The sequence below is a fragment of the Manacus vitellinus genome, unplaced genomic scaffold (genome assembly GCF_001715985.3).
Source record: "Manacus vitellinus isolate BGI_N305 unplaced genomic scaffold, ASM171598v3 scaffold_4_pilon, whole genome shotgun sequence".
NCBI lineage: Eukaryota > Metazoa > Chordata > Aves > Passeriformes > Pipridae > Manacus > Manacus vitellinus.
In genome coordinates, this window is record NW_021940604.1 from 18,042,325 (window position 1) to 18,062,660 (window position 20,336).

At 35.5% G+C, this 20,336-nt stretch overlaps 1 protein-coding gene and 1 long non-coding RNA gene across 8 annotated transcripts in view; one reads left to right on the forward strand and one right to left on the reverse strand.

The window, feature by feature from the left end:
• The window catches only part of FAM184A (family with sequence similarity 184 member A), a 77,352-nt gene extending 60,356 nt beyond the window's left edge, over positions 1-16,996 (forward strand). Inside the window, exons 11-19 of one of the 7 annotated variants that reach the window (XM_018077914.2) lie at positions 723-935; positions 2,042-2,195; positions 2,625-2,752; positions 5,011-5,195; positions 5,689-5,835; positions 8,782-8,899; positions 9,595-9,699; positions 13,200-13,402; positions 15,128-16,996. In XM_018077914.2, coding sequence (XP_017933403.1) covers positions 723-935; positions 2,042-2,195; positions 2,625-2,752; positions 5,011-5,195; positions 5,689-5,835; positions 8,782-8,899; positions 9,595-9,699; positions 13,200-13,402; positions 15,128-15,209 — 1,335 coding nt within the window. In that variant the 3' untranslated portion in view covers positions 15,210-16,996. The remainder of the gene's footprint in view (positions 1-722; positions 936-2,041; positions 2,196-2,624; positions 2,753-5,010; positions 5,196-5,688; positions 5,836-8,781; positions 8,900-9,594; positions 9,700-13,199; positions 13,403-15,127) is intronic. The other 6 variants (XM_018077908.2, XM_018077912.2, XM_018077909.2 and 3 more) reach the window with 6 other exon arrangements.
• LOC108640666 lies at positions 470-19,592 on the reverse strand. The gene is made up of 3 exons (XR_003916109.1): positions 19,460-19,592; positions 8,141-8,273; positions 470-895 (listed from the first exon to the last, which is right to left on the reverse strand). It is a non-coding gene; the product is annotated as an uncharacterized LOC108640666 (long non-coding RNA).
• Positions 19,593-20,336: the final 744 nt, after the last annotated feature.

Genomic DNA, 20,336 nt, shown 5'->3' on the forward strand with positions numbered 1-20,336 from the left:
CATAAAAATCACTCTCATAGTCTTACTGAGCTAACAAAGAAGTGTTACTTTTTATTTGTGACATAGAATGTTATGATACCATTTCTTTCTAAATGAGAAAACTACCAGTAAGATAGGACCATAATATATGAGATTAGCTCAGTTGGTTAGAGCCTGGTGCTAATAACACCAAGGTTGTGGGTCCAATATCCCTATGGGCCCTTAACCTAAAACTTGGATTCGATGATCCTTGTGGGTCCCTTCCAACTCAGAATATTCTGTGATATATCTGTGAAAAAGGATACAAAAATCCATCAATGTTGATGTCGCAGGCTGTCCTCACCTATCCAAGCACAAGATTATCCTTGGAGAATGGATGTTCCCCTGAAGAATAGTTTAACAATCAAGTGGTTGATTTCAGACCTTGATAGTGTCATTTTTATTATCTTTTATATAAAACCTAGAAATAATTTTTGAGAATCTGGCCATGAAAAATTGTGTTACAGGCAGTGCTGTAGTGTAAACTAACCAATGTGATAATCCTTACAAAATCATTAAAATGTAGTTATTATATCTCTGACATATAATATTAACAGCAAATTCATACATGGATGACATTGCTTGTCTGTCTTTCAGCTAACAATGGCTTTAAAATTTCAAGTGTTGTCTTCTTTGAATATTTTCTTTACAGTTGATTTTAGTATTAATGACTAACAGATATTTGCTGTTCTCTTGTGGATTAGATCTCCTTACTGAAGCAGAATCTGGAGATGCAGCTTTCCCAGTCACAGAGCTCTTTACAACAGCTACAAGCCCAGTTCAGTCAGGAGCGACAGAGGCTGACTCAGGAGATCCAGGAATTAGAAGAGGAGCATCAGCAAAGGCATAAGTCCCTTCAGGAAGCCCATATCCTTGCCTTTCAAAACATGGAAGAAACAAAAGAGCAAGAACAAAAGGCATGTTCATATGGTTATTCCAAATTCTATAGAGAATGTTGCCATTGTAGCATTTTATGTACACAGTTGGAATTAGTAAAGAACAGTATCCACATAACTACTAAATTTCTGTTTCAGATTATGTATTACAGTAATATTGTTATCCAGTTAAATCTGAGCAAGGCATATTTAAAATCATCTCTGACATTAGCATTGTTTCATGTCTTGCTTTATGTGCATGTATATAGGTGGGTGTGGCATGTATATAGGTGGGTGTGTGTATATATATATATATATATGTGTAAAATTATTATCTTTATGGTAGTTTGACATTGTTACCCTTAATAGTATACTCTAAGAATTTTCTATTACAGTTACTTAATTTTGCATGTATTTTTTGTCAATTGACTCCTTTTCAATGTATTTTATATTTTCATTACGTTAGAAATTGTATAAGCTATGTTCTGCGACTTGCAAGATAATTTTTGTGTCTCACCCAAGATATTTTTTTAAAACCTTGACTAAAACATCTTTAAAAATGAAAGTTGGCAGTGCATGGTACTTAATGAGGGGATGTCTTAAGGTTTTTTAAGTTCAGATCTAGAGTGCACTTTTGCAGTCAGTTTTCCCATTAGCCACCCTTAATGTATTTTGGTTCACATTGTAGACTGGTCTTGGAGCACGCAAGGTGGATTCCTTTTGTTCAAAATCAAACCAGAAGGTGTGCACCAGGAACATTATGCTTCATACAATTCAGTAGGGAGTAAACGTGGGTGTCCTCAGGGAGCAAAATCTCCAAATGTGTATTGTGTGCACACTAACCCCATCTATGGATCTGCACTTCACTACAGTGCTTGCTATTATACATATATCCATAGATTGGTTTTTTAATCTTTTCCAGCTGTGAGCAGAACAGGGCTTTTGTGTCCAGGTCATCTTGATAACCATGAGCCACTGAAAAAAGAAATGTAGTAGTAGGATAAGAAAATATGAGGTAAATTAGTGCATTTTTAAAAATTTCTAGAGTAAATCAATGCCTGCTTTTTGTTTTCAGTTGTTTATTGTGTAATACTTTATACTTTTTTTAAGTTTGTATAGAATAAATTCTGTCAATTTTGATTTCGTAGGAATTAGAAGAACGTTTACAACAGAAGCACTCAGAAGAACTTCATGCACTGAAAGAAACACATAAACAAGCCATGGAAGGCTTTAAATTGGAGATGGAACAGGAACTTCAGACTCTACGATTTGAGCTGGAGGATGAAGGAAAAGCTATGTTAGGTATACTATTTTCAAATTTGAAAATGGGTTCAAAAACTTTATTTCTACTCATGCAAATATAGATGCACATCTATATGTGTGTATGTGTGTGTGTTATAACACTATAGTGTATCTGAAAGTCATTCAGTGTTGACCTAAATGTCCCTCTTAAAATCAGTATAAGCATTAACAGGTAAGTCCAAACTGTTCACTTTTGAAATATCTCACCCTTATCCTATCTTATCTAGTTTTTTTGGAAGAAGTAAGTGACCAAAGTTCCTGATGGAGAGAGAACATTTCAGAAAGTAACAGGAATAGAATGACAGGACAATTGCTTAGCTGGTGTAAACAGAGTGTATTAGGTCAGCCACAATACTAGAGGGAGCTGGACTGTTATTGTTACTGTAAAGATTTCCAAAATAAACTTTTCTGTTTGTTGCCGGTAACCAGCTTCCTTGCGCTCAGAGCTCAATCATCAACATGCAGCAGCCATTGACCAGCTGAGGCACAACCATCAACAGGAACTGGTAGCTGCCAAACTGGAGCTGGAAAGAAGCATAGAAATTGGCAGGCGACAGGTAAGGGCCATGGCTGGCAACTGAGTGTAAGACGGCATGAGCGGTATCTGTTTTTCTCTTAGCTGGAGGAAAGAACTGTTGTGAACAAACGACAAACATGTAATCCTTCCAAGTCACCTGACACCAGCAGTTTATGCATTCCTACCAGTTTCCTGAACTTTCTTGCTTAGCGTTTTTTCCTTCTACAAACTTCATTCAAAGCCTACTGAAGTCTCCCGTATCAAGGCAGTTTCCTCTCAGAAATGTGCAGCCGTCTGGGAGCACAGTGGCTTGCTGTGGGATGCAAGTGCCCATTCTTGCAAAATTGTACTTATCCTCAACTGCCAGCAGGACTTAAAAGAAAAGAGCTGTTTCTCTTTGAAGTCTAAGTGATATGGAAAAAAAAGTGGTTGCTTATAACCAACCATGATTGTTTCAAACTTAAGAGATATCTGTCTCTTTCTGTCTCAGGAGCCAAATGAGAAAAGATTAATTAACATATAAAGAAAACAGAATATGATGTAACATCTTGCAACTATTTCTTAAAAATATAAAGGGACAAAAAATCCCCTAGAACAAAACCCCAGAGACAGTATGGACTACCTTTGCTTTCAGTAGGAAATGAATTCATTCACTTTTATCTTTCATTTTCATTTTATACACTATTAGTTTTTCCACTGGTAACTAAAAATTCAAAGTTTAATCTCTATTGAGAGGAATCCAGACTCTTGGAAGTAAGAGGACCAGAAAACTACCTCTTTATTTGCCTATACAATAGGCTTTTCAAGATAGATTTACTAGTAGTCCAGCACCAAGGAGGAGAAGTAGTTTAAGAAATATATTTAACAGAGTAAGCAGGCTTAGCTGGACATAGCCTTTACAGAAAAACAGAGGCAGTCAGAGATGAGCCCTTCTTTATCTCTTCCTTGCTGATTTAAAAGTGTTAGCACCAGAGCCAAAAATGTAGTACTGTCATGAAGGATTTAGGAGGATATATTTTCAGTCATGTGTTGTTTAAGCCTAGAGTCTGACATCTAAAGGAGATGTCAGAAAAAAGAGTTTAAATTACAAGAGCCAATGTTTGATCCAACCACATACCCTGTACTTTTGGACTCAGTATAATGATCTGCTAAGCACAAGCTTGAGTTGTACTGAGGGCAAAGCAAGTAATTGTGTTTTCTTGTGTTAGAATGCTTATCAGTTCACAGGATCAGAGTTGAAATAGATGTAGAGTAGTCTACTTTTTGAAATATTTAAATATGTGGATGTAACTTTTCCACTGCTTTTTCCTATAACTTTAACATAGTCTATATAGAGAGAGGTAGATAGTTATTTTTAATGGTCTGTTCTTAAAGATGCCCTGTAAAATTTGTGCATTGGGATATATTTGTATTTCCTGGAGACAGAAAGGCACAAAACACAATTACACCTAAAACTACTTTGAAATATCTACTGATTTTCTCTCTGTACAAACTATATGGTTATTAATTATTCTGAAACTGTAAGAAGTGGAATAGGTGGAAACAGAAAACTCTGGAAAAGATTGTTTTCATTACAGATATTTCTTAACTGATGAGAAGCATTATCAAAGCCAGTTGAATGGGCTCCAGCTGCGTTTCCCAGATATTAACTTTATTGTAGTTTCTTATGTAAAAAGAATGACTTTTATTATTGAAAGCAATATAAATATTACATAAACTATTTAGTACATATTCTGCTGCAAAATATTTATGACCCTTGTATATATTTGTGAGATAAGAGACCTCTGAATCAGTGTTTGTTCGTGCAGGGCATACATCTTGAATAATTTTCTCCCATTGAATGGGTCTGTAAAGGAAAAAAAGTTTCTCTGGAGTGTGTGCTGACAAGGCAGAAAACGCTAAATGCCTGGGCCCCTGGTTCTTAGCAATACCTGTTTTTTTTTGTTGTGTGTGTGGGCAGAAGGAAAATGTGATGAGCTACACAAATTTTAACTGGCAATGACAATGACAGGTTTTAACTTTTTTGGCAAATGGAAATTGCTTGTTACATAACTCTTATTTCTTCTTTCTTTGCACTTGTACACAATAAAAAAAGAACCCCTTCATTTTAATTATAATTTGTATCAGCATCTAAAACTGAAAAAATTGTATATTGAATGGAAACTTCTGCTCAGCTCACAATACAGAAGCAAGTATTGTGCTTCTGAGACACAAGTCTATCTAAAATTTTTTTTTATATTTAAATGCTTTATGTTTATATATAAAAATATAGATACTTTATATTTATATTTCTTATAGGAGAAAGAATTTTTATGCCGAATATCAGAACTTCAAGATGAACTGAGACACCGAGACCATCATATAGCTGAACTGGACAAAGAGATTTTGCATCTTCATGAAAATATAAGTGCATTGACAAAGGAATTAGAGTTTAAAGGGAAAGAAATTCTTAGAATACACAGTGAATCCAACCAACAGATCAGGTATGAATTTCTTCACTCTAAACTCAAATGTGTATTGTTTCGCTTATCGTTTTACTTAAGAAATTTTACCATTTGCAATTCTTAATTTATCTTCTTAATCAAGTGATGTTACATATCATTTAGTCTTCTTTAGGAAAAGCTATGCCTGTTAGTAGTAAACTTAGTGAATATTACCATAAACGTAAGCTGCATTTCAGTGATACATTTTGGCATATTTTAGTAACAGTTCGCTCAAGTGTTGGTTTTTGGTGGTTTTTTTTTTCAAATTCATTATGTTTGTTTATTTAAAAAAGCATTAAAGGAGATGCATTTTCCATGAAATAAGCTAGAAGATTGGAGAACAGTAAGTAGTGGGTTTGATGAATGAGTAATTCCTTCTGATTTGTTTTCTGATATTGTGTAAAAGCCATTAGAAGCATGGCAGAAAATCATGATGAACAAACAAGTCTGATTTTAGAATAACTCTTTTTTTAACAAAAAATAAATTAAACAGGATGCATGAGCAAGATTTAAGCAAGAAACATGAGAAAGAGCTGGATGTCTTGACAGCAGATCACATCAGAGAGAAACAAAGCATGCTGGCAGATTTTAATAAGACCCAAGAGCTGCTCAAGGAAATTAATTCAGCTTTACAGATTTCGTAAGTTTTGTTGCATTAAAAAAATTTGTATGTAGCTGCATTTGAGTGTATCCATAAGTTCCTGAAGATATTGCAGAGGTGCAGATGTACAAATACCTCAATCAAGTATGGGGCCCAGTCTTGCATTCTTTAGGCAACACAATTCTGTAAGCTTTAGGGGAATGTAGTGAGATAAATTGTTAGGGGTTTGAGACCAAAAATTTCAGGTAGGAAAGATATTAAATCTGTGCAAGTCCTAGAAAATTGGAGAAAACATTAGTTCAAATATTTTTTCTCAAACTTCAATACATCTTTTTTGAGAACACAAGAGCTTCTACAAGTTTATAAACAGTTTATAAAATTTGCTACTGAGAAGTGAGATTATAGCATGAATAATGCAAACATTTTCAGGTTTGCTAAGAAAAGGAAAGTTAGTGTCTGAAATGGATTGTATGAGCATAACATAAAGAGAATACTTAGTGTTTCTCATAGTCAAAATGCCACCTGAGATTAGACCACGTCTGGGCAGAAGTCATGTTAGTATGTTGTCTAGCTACTGTTTTCCTGTCTTTCACATCATTCTGTATCTCTGTGATGTGTAACCAATTTGGTCACAGTTTTCATACTGCACTGAGGGCTTCCTGCCACAAATTTGTCACTGAGGGATTTGTATTTGCAGCACAAAGGATTTATGGCAGAGAAAAGAATTGGTTCTAAGTCTTCAAAGTAAATATCAGTTAAAAATTAACAATAAAGCCCAAATGCATCTAATTTTTTCTTGATAATGAGCACTCAGAAATTGTCCTCACATAAGATGGGTATAAAATTCTAGTTCTCACTGCCTTGTAATCATCCACATGCACACTGTTCTGCCCTGATAAATGTGGTAACTTGCCATTCAGTAAATTAGGTGTAAGCTACTTCCTGTTTGCTGCATTTATTTTGTATGAGAAAGGGGCCTATGAGCACCAGAACTAGGCTTTGGAACTGTTTACCCTAGGTTTTTTTCACATTTAGTTGTTTGCTTTGGAGTGTCCAGAAATTTTCTGAATTGGCTGGCTCCTTACTCCTGGTTCTTGCTCGACTTAGAACTGCAAGGAAGCAGCCGCTGGCCTAAAGTCAGAAGCATCATCCAAGATGCCCTGACCTGGCTTCCAGTGTGTTATCTCTCTACTTACACTAAAGCAAGAAGCTGTCCAAAGAGGAAACTATGTAAAAAAGCAAACAAATTAAAAAAAAAAAAAAAAGGAGGAGTTTTATGTAGCTGTTTCTCAAGTAACTGTTTCCAGGTTCAGCCTCACCTAAAGCATGGCCTCAAGAACTTCTGTGAAATGGAGAATCTGTCTTAAAATAATTGAGAGTGGATGTCATTAATCAGGCTGTGCAACTAGAGTCCTTAAATTACAAATTATCTATTTGAAATAGAAAAATAAACCCAGTTCTTTGAAGTATCTGAAAATTAAATGACAGCTATGCGTAACTATGTGCTATACTCTGGAGATCTGTATACAATAGCTTAACCCAGCATAAAACATATACACAAAAATTAAGCCAGCTGTGGCTATTTCTGTTCTGCTGAGTGAAATGCCTTCTCTGCAAGTAAAAACAGTCATGTTGTTCTCATTCATACTGTTTTATGTAAATACATTATATAATCTCATCAGAATATGTACAGGTTATTTGAAGGTTATCAATACAATTTAATATTAGCTGCATTTTCAGTTGCAAATCAAAGTAAAAATCATATAGTTGATTTTGAAGAGAAAATATTTATCTAAAGTGAGAAATTATGTCTACTTCCAAGTGTCTTGTGGAACTAAGTTTGACTTGAGTTAGATGATTTAAATTCATAGATTTTTCTCAGCGTTTGATTGGGATTTTTTTTCTTTTTTCATTAAGTTTGTTAAATTTCCTGAATCTGTTCTGAAACTTGGCTCTCTAATCTACATGAAGGCTGAATATGTGAGACAAGTATTTTAGTATTTTCCTTGGAAACAACGTTTAGCATCATGAACATTGTATTTGTTTAAAAGAGACACGGTCATTTGAAATTGTCCTGTCTTCAAAACTTGTTCTTTAAGTAAAAAGGATATTTGCGCAGTTATTTTTACAATTCCTCTGAGTTGGCTTATTTCACTTCTCTCCTTTAATGCTTTCCCACCAGGCATTTCAAATTTCTTCTTTTTTTTCAAATGTTTATCAGTTGTTACATTTCTCTTAATCTAGATATCCTAATATCCAAGTGTTATTGCTTTTGTTTTGCAGCTCATTCCTTTATTTCATCTCTAATGGTACTAAGTTGCTTTTGTGGAGAGGAGTTAGTTACCTGTTAGTCTTCAGTGTTCTTGGATATCTTTGTTCCAGTATGTTCCACATGAACTGAGGAAGATGCTGCCAGCTTTTTCTGTCTATCCAGTTTCTCCATTATCACAAGCATGCATCTTTATCAGAGTAGTCTTCTTTTAAAATTAAAAAAAAAAGAAAAATATACTGTTGTTTTTCCTCATTAGGAAAGTGAATTGCCACCTTTTTAAATTTACATTAATATTAAATATAGTGCTGTGTAGTCCCTATATTTTACATAAGAATTGATTTTAGCTATGTCTTCTGTAACTCTCCTGTCCGTATTGTGGTTTTGAATGCCTTATTTTCAGGCTGACTTCCAAGAGGCCTTTTTCAAACACATAGTACTGCATGCACAGGAAGGATGTTAAGTTTTTAGAATTTTGCCCAGATTATTAGTTGCTGGAGAAAAAGTTATTGTTATTGGGGTTTTATGTTTTGTTTTGTTTCTTAACTGTCTAAAGCTGAATGAGAACATAGAAATTAATTTTCTTCAGGATGATAAGAAAGATATCTTCTGGTTTTACTCCTTGAACTGTCTTTTGTACTAATCAAAAATGCGACTGTTCACTCATCATTTAACACTGGATCAGGCTAAAGAGGGTATTCTTCTTTTCTATAAAGTTTAGAAGAAATGGAAGAAAAATATAAAAACAGAGAATCAAGACCAGAAGACTTGCAGCTTATCTCAGAACTGAAAGACCTAATTGCAGAGCGGGACCAGCTCATAAAGAAATTGATTGTAAGACTTCTATGCTCTCTTGGTGTAATATCTTGACAGATACAAAAATTAATCTAATTCAGGGTGTTTGAAATGTGTATAAAGAACCAATCCTGCTAGCATGTTATTCATATTCTTTAACACTTTATTCCTGTGGTTCCAATTACTCATGATAGTAAAGCTAATAAGATACAGTGTTTTCCACAATCAAGCATAATACATTATTACAGAAATATTTGGGTGTGTCCTCGATCAGATGTCTTCTGTCTCCAGTCCTGGAATAAGCCGGCCATGTAAACCATATATGAAATAGTCTCTTCTCTGAGATTTTTAAGACCAATATCCTGATCCACTGAGCTTCCCAAATTCAGAGCACAGCACCATAACTCGGGCTAGTCTGATTAGATCTTAATTAAGAAGCAAGAAGGAATGAGGAAATTAAAATTAATTAAAGATCAAAAGTTAACTATACTGAGTCTTTCCTAGCACATAACACATTAGGCTATGCTCACTTTCAGGATCGTAGAACTACGGAAATAGAAATTATTTAAATTATGACATATAATAATATATAAAACATGAAATGCAGTTTTTAGAATTACCAGTTTATTTTAAAATGTAAGCATAAATTTATTTGAGAACATTTTATAGGCAGATTTGGCCACTAACTGATTGAAAATGCATAAAAAGAAGTTTCTATTTGTTGTTCTTTTTAGGAGGACAAAAAGTTCTATCAGCTGGAACTAGTTGACAGGGAGACTAACTACAACAAAATGTTTAATGCAAGCCCTAATGTTGGTGTTATTAATCCATTGGTGAAGGTATGTTCCATGGACTTCATTGCTAAAGTAAAGAAAAAGACATCTAAACTTAAGATACAGTAAAAGGAAGAAATATATGTGTATGTGTGTGTGCCTGCATCTGTACATAAATCACTCTTAAAAGACATGTTCAAAACAAGAAACATAGTTTTCCATTTGTCTCTACTTATTTCTGTGTAGGTCTGTTTCTTTTGTGTTGTTGAGAGATCCAGTGATGCTGTTGCCCTGGTTTGCTTGACGTGTGTGACATAAAACACAGTTCCTTCTCACAAAACTGCAAAATCAAAATTGAAAAGTGACAGAAAGGCAACAGAGGGCAGAACTGTAGCATACAATAGAAAGCAGTGACACCCCTAACTGTTTTTTAGTTTCATAATTTTTCTTGGCTATTTTGGAAAGTGCAAGGGCACTTAGCAATTTTGAGAAAGTGCTCAGGATGGAAGAGCATTAGAAATACAGAGGGACAGGTGACACTAAAAGGAAGGGAATAAGGGTAAAAAGTGGAAGGGGAAGAGTGTGAGAAGGACATAGGCTAAGTTTGAATGAGGAAAGGTGTAGAGTAAGACTGGAGCAGTGGAGTGACAAACCAGGTATGGACAGTGGAGGCAGCAGGAGGCAGAAGTCAGTCTCTAGCCTTCTCAGTTGTTGTCACCACCTATACAAGTCAAAGCACTTCAGTAGCCACCTTTTCCAGTTCTCTCCGTCCTGCTGAATAGCAGCCAGGGAAGGCTACTGTACACGTAAGCATAGTAGCCTTCCTGTCATTTCAAATGCCAGCAGCATTCCGTCATGAGGAACGTGAATAGACTGTAGTAAGGTACCTTAATTCTGTTTCTTTTCACCACTTCAGGAATAAGAATGAGTCCTCTGACATTTCCTTCCTCCTTGTGATAGGTTATTTCACCTGTATGGAAGGGGAATAGATTTTGTCCCAGCTGTAGAGGCAGAAGAACTCTGGAAGGTTCTGAAACAGAGGCTAACCCAAGGGGCACAACATGAGCAGTTCAGATGCCTGAGTGCTTTAGTGATCAGGGTTCAGGCTCCCATTATTTAAAAGGAGTTCTGGCTCCACTATTTGGGATCAGGCTGTGCTATTTAGCCAAGCCTTATTGTAGTTTCACATCAGATCAATGTATTTCACACTTCTGCACAAGCTCAGCTGCAAAATGTCAATATTCTCCTGTGATTTTCAGGAGCCCGGCAGATCTCACAAGCTTATCTGTGGATGCCTAATTTTTATCCTAACTGCATAAAAGAACTTAGTTCGGGCCCAGTAGAGACAATACCAGGACATCCAGATACAATTTGAATGCTTTGGTTTTATGAAAATTTTGGAAGTTTGTCTGAACCATTCATTCATAAAGATGTGAAATGTAACCATCTAGTATATAAGCTTGTTTTGTGTGAAATCTGAAGTGTTTGGCAAAAGTACTTTTAACATCAGATTTCCGTAGTGATAATTCATATATTTTTATAATATGCTTCTATCACTCAAAACTGTTTAGACTTTAAAACTGTCTTGTATGCCAGAACATTCTGACCTCTCATTTCATGAGTCGTGGACTATGTTACTTTATTTTGTCAAAGCATGTGCTGTGTTATTGGAGAATGAATTACAGAGAAACTGAAAATCTCATTCTCTTTTCCTTTTTTAAAAGGAAAGACAGAATTTATGAATTACTACAGGCTTTGCACATTAATGCAAAATTACAGCCATTGCAGTATGTATTACTGCTTCTCTAATTTATGCAATGGATCTGTTTAGTATTATATTGTTACATCTGAAATTTCTTAATACTTTGCATGAATTTCATGGAAACAATACACACAATTTTCTCTTTCCAGATTTGACCACTTCAGAAGCACAGATTTTTTTTTATAGAGAATGTTATATGAATTGCAGTATTTTTCTAAGCACTTATGTGGATAACTTATATTTTCCAGAAATGGGCCACCTGTGGAGCACACAGATTTAACTACAGTTTGTTTAACACACTGTTTTAATTGCAAGGTATATTGCCTTGCAAGTGTATTTTACGTGCAGTCGGTTACTTTTACCAAACTGTTTCTTCCATCATAATATTTCTTGCTTCTTCAGCTACTAAGGCAGAAGTGTATGGGACAATCTTAGTTTAATCCTTTGTAGCTGATGATCTTTAATTGTGATGCCTAGAAAAGAATTTTTTCTATTATAGCATTTGGTTAAATTGTTGAGGGTTTTTAGTTATATTTTGACAAACCACATCCACCAATGTGGCTGCAATTAGTAGCATTTGCATCTGCCAGCCCAGAGAGGCTGGGCACTGAAATCAAAGCCAGCAGAGAGCTACAGAGAAGAAAGTGCAAACAAACAGTAGGACTCTCTGTCTGTCTCTATTTGAACTTGTGCCCACCCTTGAATAGAGCAGCTCTCCTGTTTCAAGTGGAATTCTGCTGGAAAATGTAATATAGAAACAACACGAGATTGCACTCGTCTTTCACGTTCGTTCAGATTTGTGTAGTTCATAAACCCTTAAGGGTTCTTCTCCTAGCTGCCTTGTTAGGGTTGCATGTAGGTAATTGAAGGAAATTATTTATTATATATTCAAATAATACATAATTCATTATATTTATGAGGTATTTTTTCATTGCTCTGGGTATGTTAAAAAATCCTATTTTTAGAAATGAGATGCTTTTAATATTAATATTTTATTGTGGATGCGGAATATTTGATAGAAGTCAGAAAATACACAAGGTTTCTTGTCACACAGCCATTTTAAAAAAAAAAGCTATAGAATTATTTGAAACATCCTTCTACATTAAAACATCTATAGAGAGGTTGAATACTGACTTCTTTGTGTGATGTGTTCTGGAATGTAGAATAGTGATATAAAAATAAATTTCTTCAATATTTTGAGTCCCTTGAAATGCTATCAGGAGAAGTATAGAGAGTATTACAAAAAGAAAAATGTTCAGTTGTGCCACCTGGTGTCCAGAAGTGACAGCTATAACGGCATCAAAGCCTGGCTTTTTCCTTATTCAAGAAACTGAACTCCTGTACAGTAATATTTATATCTTCAGCCGTACTGCTGTAATGCTTGCTGACCATGAGGGTGTTGATTGCTGTGAAAGGTTTGCAGATATCAAGAAAAGTTTTGAGTAAACATGAAAGGTTTAGCAGACTGAGAGGAAGTTTTCCACAAGATTGTCAATGTCCAGTGTTTAAATAGAGCAAAATGTTATATTGGAAGACCTCCTATGACATACTCATTGATTATTATGCTAAGTCACAATAATTTAATCATCTTGATCAGAAATTTGATTTTTCTGTGAAAATCTGTGGCGTTCAGGTCTCGTCAAAGCAAACAGGATAACTACAACTGGAAAAAGGGGCCAGTCTGTCCCAATCTCTCCTTCAAAAAAACCTCCAAACCAGCCATCAATAAAACTTTTAAGTTTGCCAATGTCCTCGTCTGTCCAGGTGCAAGAAGGCTTCCTTACATTTGTTATTTTTAATGCAGCAAAAGAAGAAGAACGATAAATCAACAAACAGGTTTGTGAGTGTCCCCAATCTAAGTGCTCTGGAATCTAGCGGAGTGGTGGGCAATGGACATCCTAATCGCCTGGACCCCATTCCTAACTCACCCATCCACGATATTGAGTTCAACAGCAGCAAACCACTACCACAGCCAATGCCACCCAAAGAGCCCAAGACGTTTTTGAGGTGAGCACTGCCTCACCAATCTTTTTTTTTCTTTTTATTTTTGCTTAACTCAGAAAAATTTTGCATTCCTATTGAGCTGAATCCCACTTGCTTTATCAGCCTTTCAGAGGTACAAGTACTCTTACGGCATTTTAATTTTTACATTGTATTTATAACCTCTTTATAGTATTCCTTTTTATTGCAGACCTTGTTGAAATATGAAGTATTCTCTCACTTTTTCCTAAGCCTTGAACTTTGAAAACCTTTATAAATACCCTAACAGGATTCATGTGCTTTCAATTGTTTACATATATGAACAATTGTTTTAAATGTTTGTGTTATTTACTGATTTTCATTTAGGAATTGATACGAGCACGGAATTTCTTTTATTCAGTATTATGTGATAATGAGTTTTATGTAAGAAAATTATTTTCCGTGCTACGTGAATGTTTTATGTTTCCCCTTTCCTCACCTGTATCAAATTGTTTCATAGGAATAACCTTCCTACAGCAACAGGAAATGTGTAGGCTTAGGTGCTTAATGCTGAGCTTCCAGTAATCAAAACCAGAATTAAAGTCTCAAATAATTCTTTCACAAAATAACCTATTGAATTGAATAACTTAAAAATGGCATTTTAGAGGCAGGATTTTAATCTTTTAGCTTGATGTGCCCACATATTAAATGCACCGAAGTGCTGTACTCTCTATTTAGTAGGTGCTGATCTCTTACCTCTAAATTGACAACTTAAAATGATGTCTAATTAGTGGTTCCACTGTTGGTTGTTTGCTCTCTCCTTTGATGTAATGCAAAAGATCACATACCTAGCAACTGCTAATTATAAAGGGAAGCAAATGATAGAATCCAAAATAGATAAGGGAAAACAATATTTTTCAAGAAAACAATTTAAAAAAGAAAAAAGTACTGTTGCTAATTTTTTTTCCTGTGCATGTGATGTGCATGAGTATGCTCAGATATCTATAACATGCATGTGCATGACCCCATGAACTGTGATGCTGGAGTTTTCACTCCAAATTGGTTTTTGCCCTGTATTATCCAATAATCAAGATTACTTTTATTACCAATTTTTATTGATAAAGGAAATTTAATTGTGTAAACTACTATAAATTATTCTCTCCTGCTCATTTTGTGAGAATGTTAAAAGAGAAACCAAATCCTGTTTGTAGCACAGTAGTTTCTTTTTCCTAGTATATGAGCATATTCTAATTGTGTGCATGAGCAACAATGCAAGTGATATTCATGATCGGTGTTAACTATTAAAATAGTGTGTATTTCTGTTCAGTTGCCAGCCAGTCTTTGTGAGCACATGTCTACAAATATGATGCTCGCATCATATTTTTCAAAATTAACTTTACCACAGGAAAAGGATGCTAAAAGAGGACCCTCTACAGTCACGCTTTTCCAAGAAAACTCTTTTTATTCTTCCTGAAAACCTACAGTTATTTATGAGATTCTAAATTATGTTTTCCAAAACATTCTTTGCCCAGTCTCTAATGTGGTTTCTGAACTGACTTGTCTGTGCTGCTGATGCTCTCCAATGGAGTGGATGATCACAGATTCTATAGGCAGACATTAAATCATGTCCTGGGGCACACTGATAATTAATCCATGGAAAAACAGACTGTGTTCCTTACTGAATATTCTCTGTGATTCTTTTTTTTCTCCTAATAGTTGTACCTTTTGTGTAGTTGTGGGATAATTGTGGTTTTTTTCTTTCTGTGAATTTAGCCCTCCTCCGACTGATGCCTCACCAGTGGCTTCACCAGATCCACAACGCCAGGAGTGGTTTGCCCGATACTTCACGTTCTGAGAGATGATTTCTTTTTGTGGCACAGCGTGATGTGGACTGTTTATAAGAGCATGACCTTAAGTAAACCCTCATGTGAACAAGCTATCCTGTAATTTGTCAAACACTGTGAATGAGAAAGTAATTGTCTTTCTGATTTGAAACTGCACTGTATTTCATGTTATATTTGTTGAAATCACTTGACATGATACTATACAATATGTGTAATTATAACTATTATTTTTATTTAAAATGGAAGAATCTTTAAACTTTGTAATTACTACATAATAAATTTTGGTAGAACAAACAATGCTTTCCCCCTTTTTCCTATAAATGCTTTCTTTGATTTCAGGTAAGGCTTTTCCCCCTGAATAACATAATTGCATGGTTACTATAAATACAACTTAAATTGTAAAAGGAAAAGGTATGTATCTTGCACTCTCTCTCAGATTTGAGCAGGATATGTTTAATGCATCCCAATTCTGTTACTTTGTAGCAGTTTAAAATTGTCTCTAACGTTTAAAAGGAAGAATGCTAAATAAAACTAGCGTAGCTGCTGGCCTTCAAAGCAGAGTCATTCTGATAGAGGATGAAAAAAGCCACAAACCAGGAGCTGTTCACTGGGGTTGGGGGTTGACTCCTCACTTATTGCTCATGAGGCTTTGCCATCTCATTATAATCAAATATTTTATCACTGAATTTAAACAGAAACTGTTTTCACACGTTCTATATTTCTTTTATGAATATTAACAAAAACAAATGCTCGATATATTTAGAAAACTCTGCTAAGTATCTCTGCATAAATCAAGAATCTACATTTTGGGCATATAGTCCTGCTTTGGATAAAATTCATGTCTGAAATAAAAAAAGAAAGTCCCAAACAAACAATCAAAAGCAACGACCCAACTTTTTCCCATTTATTCATACTACAGTACAGATGTTTCCTTAAAAATTAGTCACCTTCCTTTGTCTATATTAATTTCTTTTCTTCTTCTTAATCTGATATATGAAAATGTTTTTTCAGCTAGTGAGCATGATTCTCCAGTCTGTACCTTTTATGATGTCAGTGTTGCTCGAGAAATTTGTTGTAGCATATAGAAAACCAGAGCTTATTGTCTTTTTTATATTTTTTCATTCAAAGATTACCACAAAGTAACTCACACTGGTAGTCTCAGGGAGAACATTGTCTTTGTTTTATGAATGTATTTTTAAGCTGAATCTCTTATCTTTTAAAAGCAAGAAAAAAAAGTTTGAGTTATTTGAATAAGGTTCTAGTTAGCATATACAAAGGTCTTGAACTTTAATATTTCATCTGAAGCCCTGACTACATCCTTTTTTTGCTATATGCACAAAGATAAATACCCAGATGAAGATACTTGCTAATTAAAATGAGTTTTATATGTAGTATATGTATAAATGAAAAATTTGTATGTTTTCATATAAATAATATAAAAATCTTCTAAATGCACATTTAAAAACTTCTATCTTATAATTCAGCTTGAAAACGCCACTGAAAGCTGTATTCTGGTGATGCTGCCATGGATTAAAGATGTATACAGCAGATTTTCGGTAGCTGGTGGACTCAACTGTAGGTATATGCAACTTTTTAATTTTAGAAGAAAGCCATATTGGGCAAAATGTCAGATTTCTTGGCTGTTACCCAAAATAAAATTCACTAGATCATTTTGTTACAATGTTCTGAAGTGAGTGTCGCGTATTTTTTCTTGCATGCTTTGCAAGGGATCAACCTTTTTCTCCTGTCCTCCACTTCATTTGTGCATTTGTACTTATGGAATGAATAACTGAACACTAATACAAAGATGATAATATCTACATTTACTTATTCAGTAAAAGCTGTGCCCATTGTTTTTTTACTAGAAAAGAAAAGAAAGTTAAGAAGGACACAGTTACCGTGTCTGCCACAGTCAGCAGCTGTACCACTGCCAAATCAGTCTATTCAAACCAAAACCAAAACCAAACAAACAAAAAACCAAAACAAAAAACAAAACAAACAAAAAAAAACACAACCAAAAAAACTCCCCAAAAACCAAAAAAACCCCACAAAAAACCAACAAAAAACCCAAAACCAAACCAAACCAAACCAAAAAAAACCACAAAAAACAAAAAACCAAATAACAAACAAACAAACAAACAAACAAAAAAAGAATAAATTTGGAAAAAATTTATTTTCTACCAAATGGCATTGAGAAGTCTGTAAAATGTATTCCTAAAAGAAGGTAATATTTGGATTTTGGGATTAATACAGTAACTTGGATGATCACTATGCTATTGTGCTCCTGATCTTTGCAGTATGTGGTATTCTGGAAAAACCTAGAAGTGTGCATATTCGTGAGTCCAGTCAGTTGTGCAGACAATTCTGCAAAGTCTCTGCTCACACATGTGTGCAGCATTTCCAAGCTCAACAGACAACTCTGAGTAAGGAGGTACAGAGTTAGCATAATGTGGCATAGTATTAGTTACAACAGTGGGAAAGTCTTTTGGCTCTCAGGAACTATCTCTCTGCATTCCGACACATCAAATCTCATTACCAACACTTAGTGTAACTAATTCCCATGACCCTTTAATTCTATTCAGAAAGAACAATAAAAGGTCAAAGAGGAAACAAGGATGCAATATTTCAATCTTTACTGTCTTTTCCTATGGAAGAAAGAATAGGCTGTACTTGATACAGGGGCAAAATGCAGAAGATTTCTACATTTCATCAGAACATCATTGTAAAAATCAGTCTTAAGAGCGGGTTTGTCATGGTCTAGATTGTTCCATGTACATCTGTGATAAGAGTTTGAATGCCAGTGAATTTTCCAGTTCAGCAGAAAACTCCTCTAGCCAACCCTTCTGCCACAATCTCATAGCACAGGGAAGAATTATGTCCCAAGAACTGCATGGCTTTTTTTCTGCTGCAGGAATTCTACCCAGAATGTATACTTGGGGGGAAAAAAATCCCAAAGATTGTTGAAAACCAAGCTGCAATCAGCACCAACGTGGAAATCACTTTATCATATTGACTGGCTTCCCTTTGCATTGTTTCAGTTACTTCAGCATGTGTGTACTACATTTACCTCAGACTTCAAGGAAAACACTAGTCCCTAAGAGAAGCACTGGATATAAATTACATGAGTCCATAGCGTTGAGTTTTTAACATTTTAGTCTAAATAAATTTTCACTTCTGTTTTTCTCATGATCTCCATAGGCAAATGCTATTATTTTTTTTTTTTACTACAGTGAAAATTTGTAGTATTGTTGTTTAGCTACTTTTGGGTGTTGGGCATTGTATCAGTTTTATTTCTGCACACATTTCCTGGCAAAATCTTTAAATGGAAGTAACTAATTAACATGTACAATATACATATACAATATACAGAAATCAGCTTGCAGTTCTAAAAATTATTTACTTTGCAGCGTATTTGTGTCATGTAAATAAACATCCATTTCTTAGGATACATCACAGTAATTGCACCTGTGGATAGTACTGGACAGTGTAACAAAACCAGGCAGCCAAGCTGAAACAAGTTTTGCTCTTTGTCTGACCAACTGCTGAACTCCATTTCTTGTTTTAATAGAACTTGTTATTTGCTGGGTTCAACACTGGGCTTTTCTACTGCACAACTGTGTTAACATTTCTAATTTTCAAGCACATACACTATTAGATAACTCAAGCTTTGCTGACTGCACAAATTGCACTGCAAGTTCCCAGGTTAATGGTGGGACCTAATGAGGTGAACTACTGATCCACTATGGAGTCCTGCAGGGTCTTAAGGATGAGTTTGTAAATTGTCTGTCACTAAGGCAGACAGAGTTGAGCACAGTGTAGTGGTCTGTTCACAACAGCTGGTTGAACACAACGAGAAGTAGCTGCTGCCAGTGGCACTGATAGCAGTGTTGCTGGGGAACATGAAGAGTTAAGCTTAAGAAAATAAAAGCATAATTCAATAATGACTACCAAAATCTGGCTTCATTACAACAGTGAGTTCTCTCTGACCTTAGCAGGCCTTCCACAGTCAACCTGACACATGAACAGAAAAGTTTAGAGAGTGGCTGATTCTTTACCTGGAACTACAGCAGTTTAACTTCAGTCATAGATTATCTGTGTGATGGCTGGGCACAAAGCAGAATCAGCACACTTCAGGCTGACTGAACCACCACAGGCAGTCTCACCCATGGCTGGTAAGAGACACAGAGCCTGAAGCCCAAGTTTTACAGCTACGTGAACATCCAAACATATTCACACTGCTTAGACTGAATCTTTACCTTACCTGTGGCATCCATGAGCCCTTCTCAGCTCTTGTGCAGCCTTACTGGTACTGCCCCAATTGCACACAAATGAGATGTGTACCAGCCACACCAGCCATAGTATTATGGGCAGTTCTTGTACTCTCCTGGGACATACCCATACCCATAGGGCACACACTATGTTCTGTAAAACTGATAAACAGAGGACTTTTAAGTCTTTGTCTCTTTCTTTATTACTGCACAAGACTATCAGAAGTGACCTGAAAGCAAAAACGTGATACGGATTTATGCAGGAGAGCCATTCCAAGCGGAAAGCAGAGACAAACCAGGGAAGCATTCCGAGCTCAGAACAAGAGAGCTTTTCAAGCCGGTGACTGCCGGCACTTCTCCATCCACTTGTTTGAAACAATTACTTTTTCCTGTCCTATTTTACACCATGATTTCAAAAGAGGCTACTCATGGATTTTCAAATGGGCATAATATATTTTTGGATGACTTCTTGCTGAGTAAACATTTCTTCATTATTCAGCTAAACACATACCAGTTACTGGTTATTATTAGATAATAACAGGATGATAAATAACTTTCGGGGTTTTTTTGTAGGAACCACTACCTAATCGCAGCCTTTACGTACCAACATCAGCTACTTGCTCTGTAGTTATAAAAATCAGCTGCCCCAGTTGCAGGCTGCTGCACTGTTTTTCATACTACTCTAGTTGTTTAAGCTACAAAGCGCAGTCTGAGGAAGCACACATGGACACCTCCTCCAGTGAATCACAAAGATGACGCCTCTGCCATACCAGAAGCCAAGTAACTGTGCTAACAAACATGCAGTAATAACTGTGTCTCATCTTTAGAAAAAAAGCAGCCAGGCTTTCTACCTTGCAAGACAGCACTATA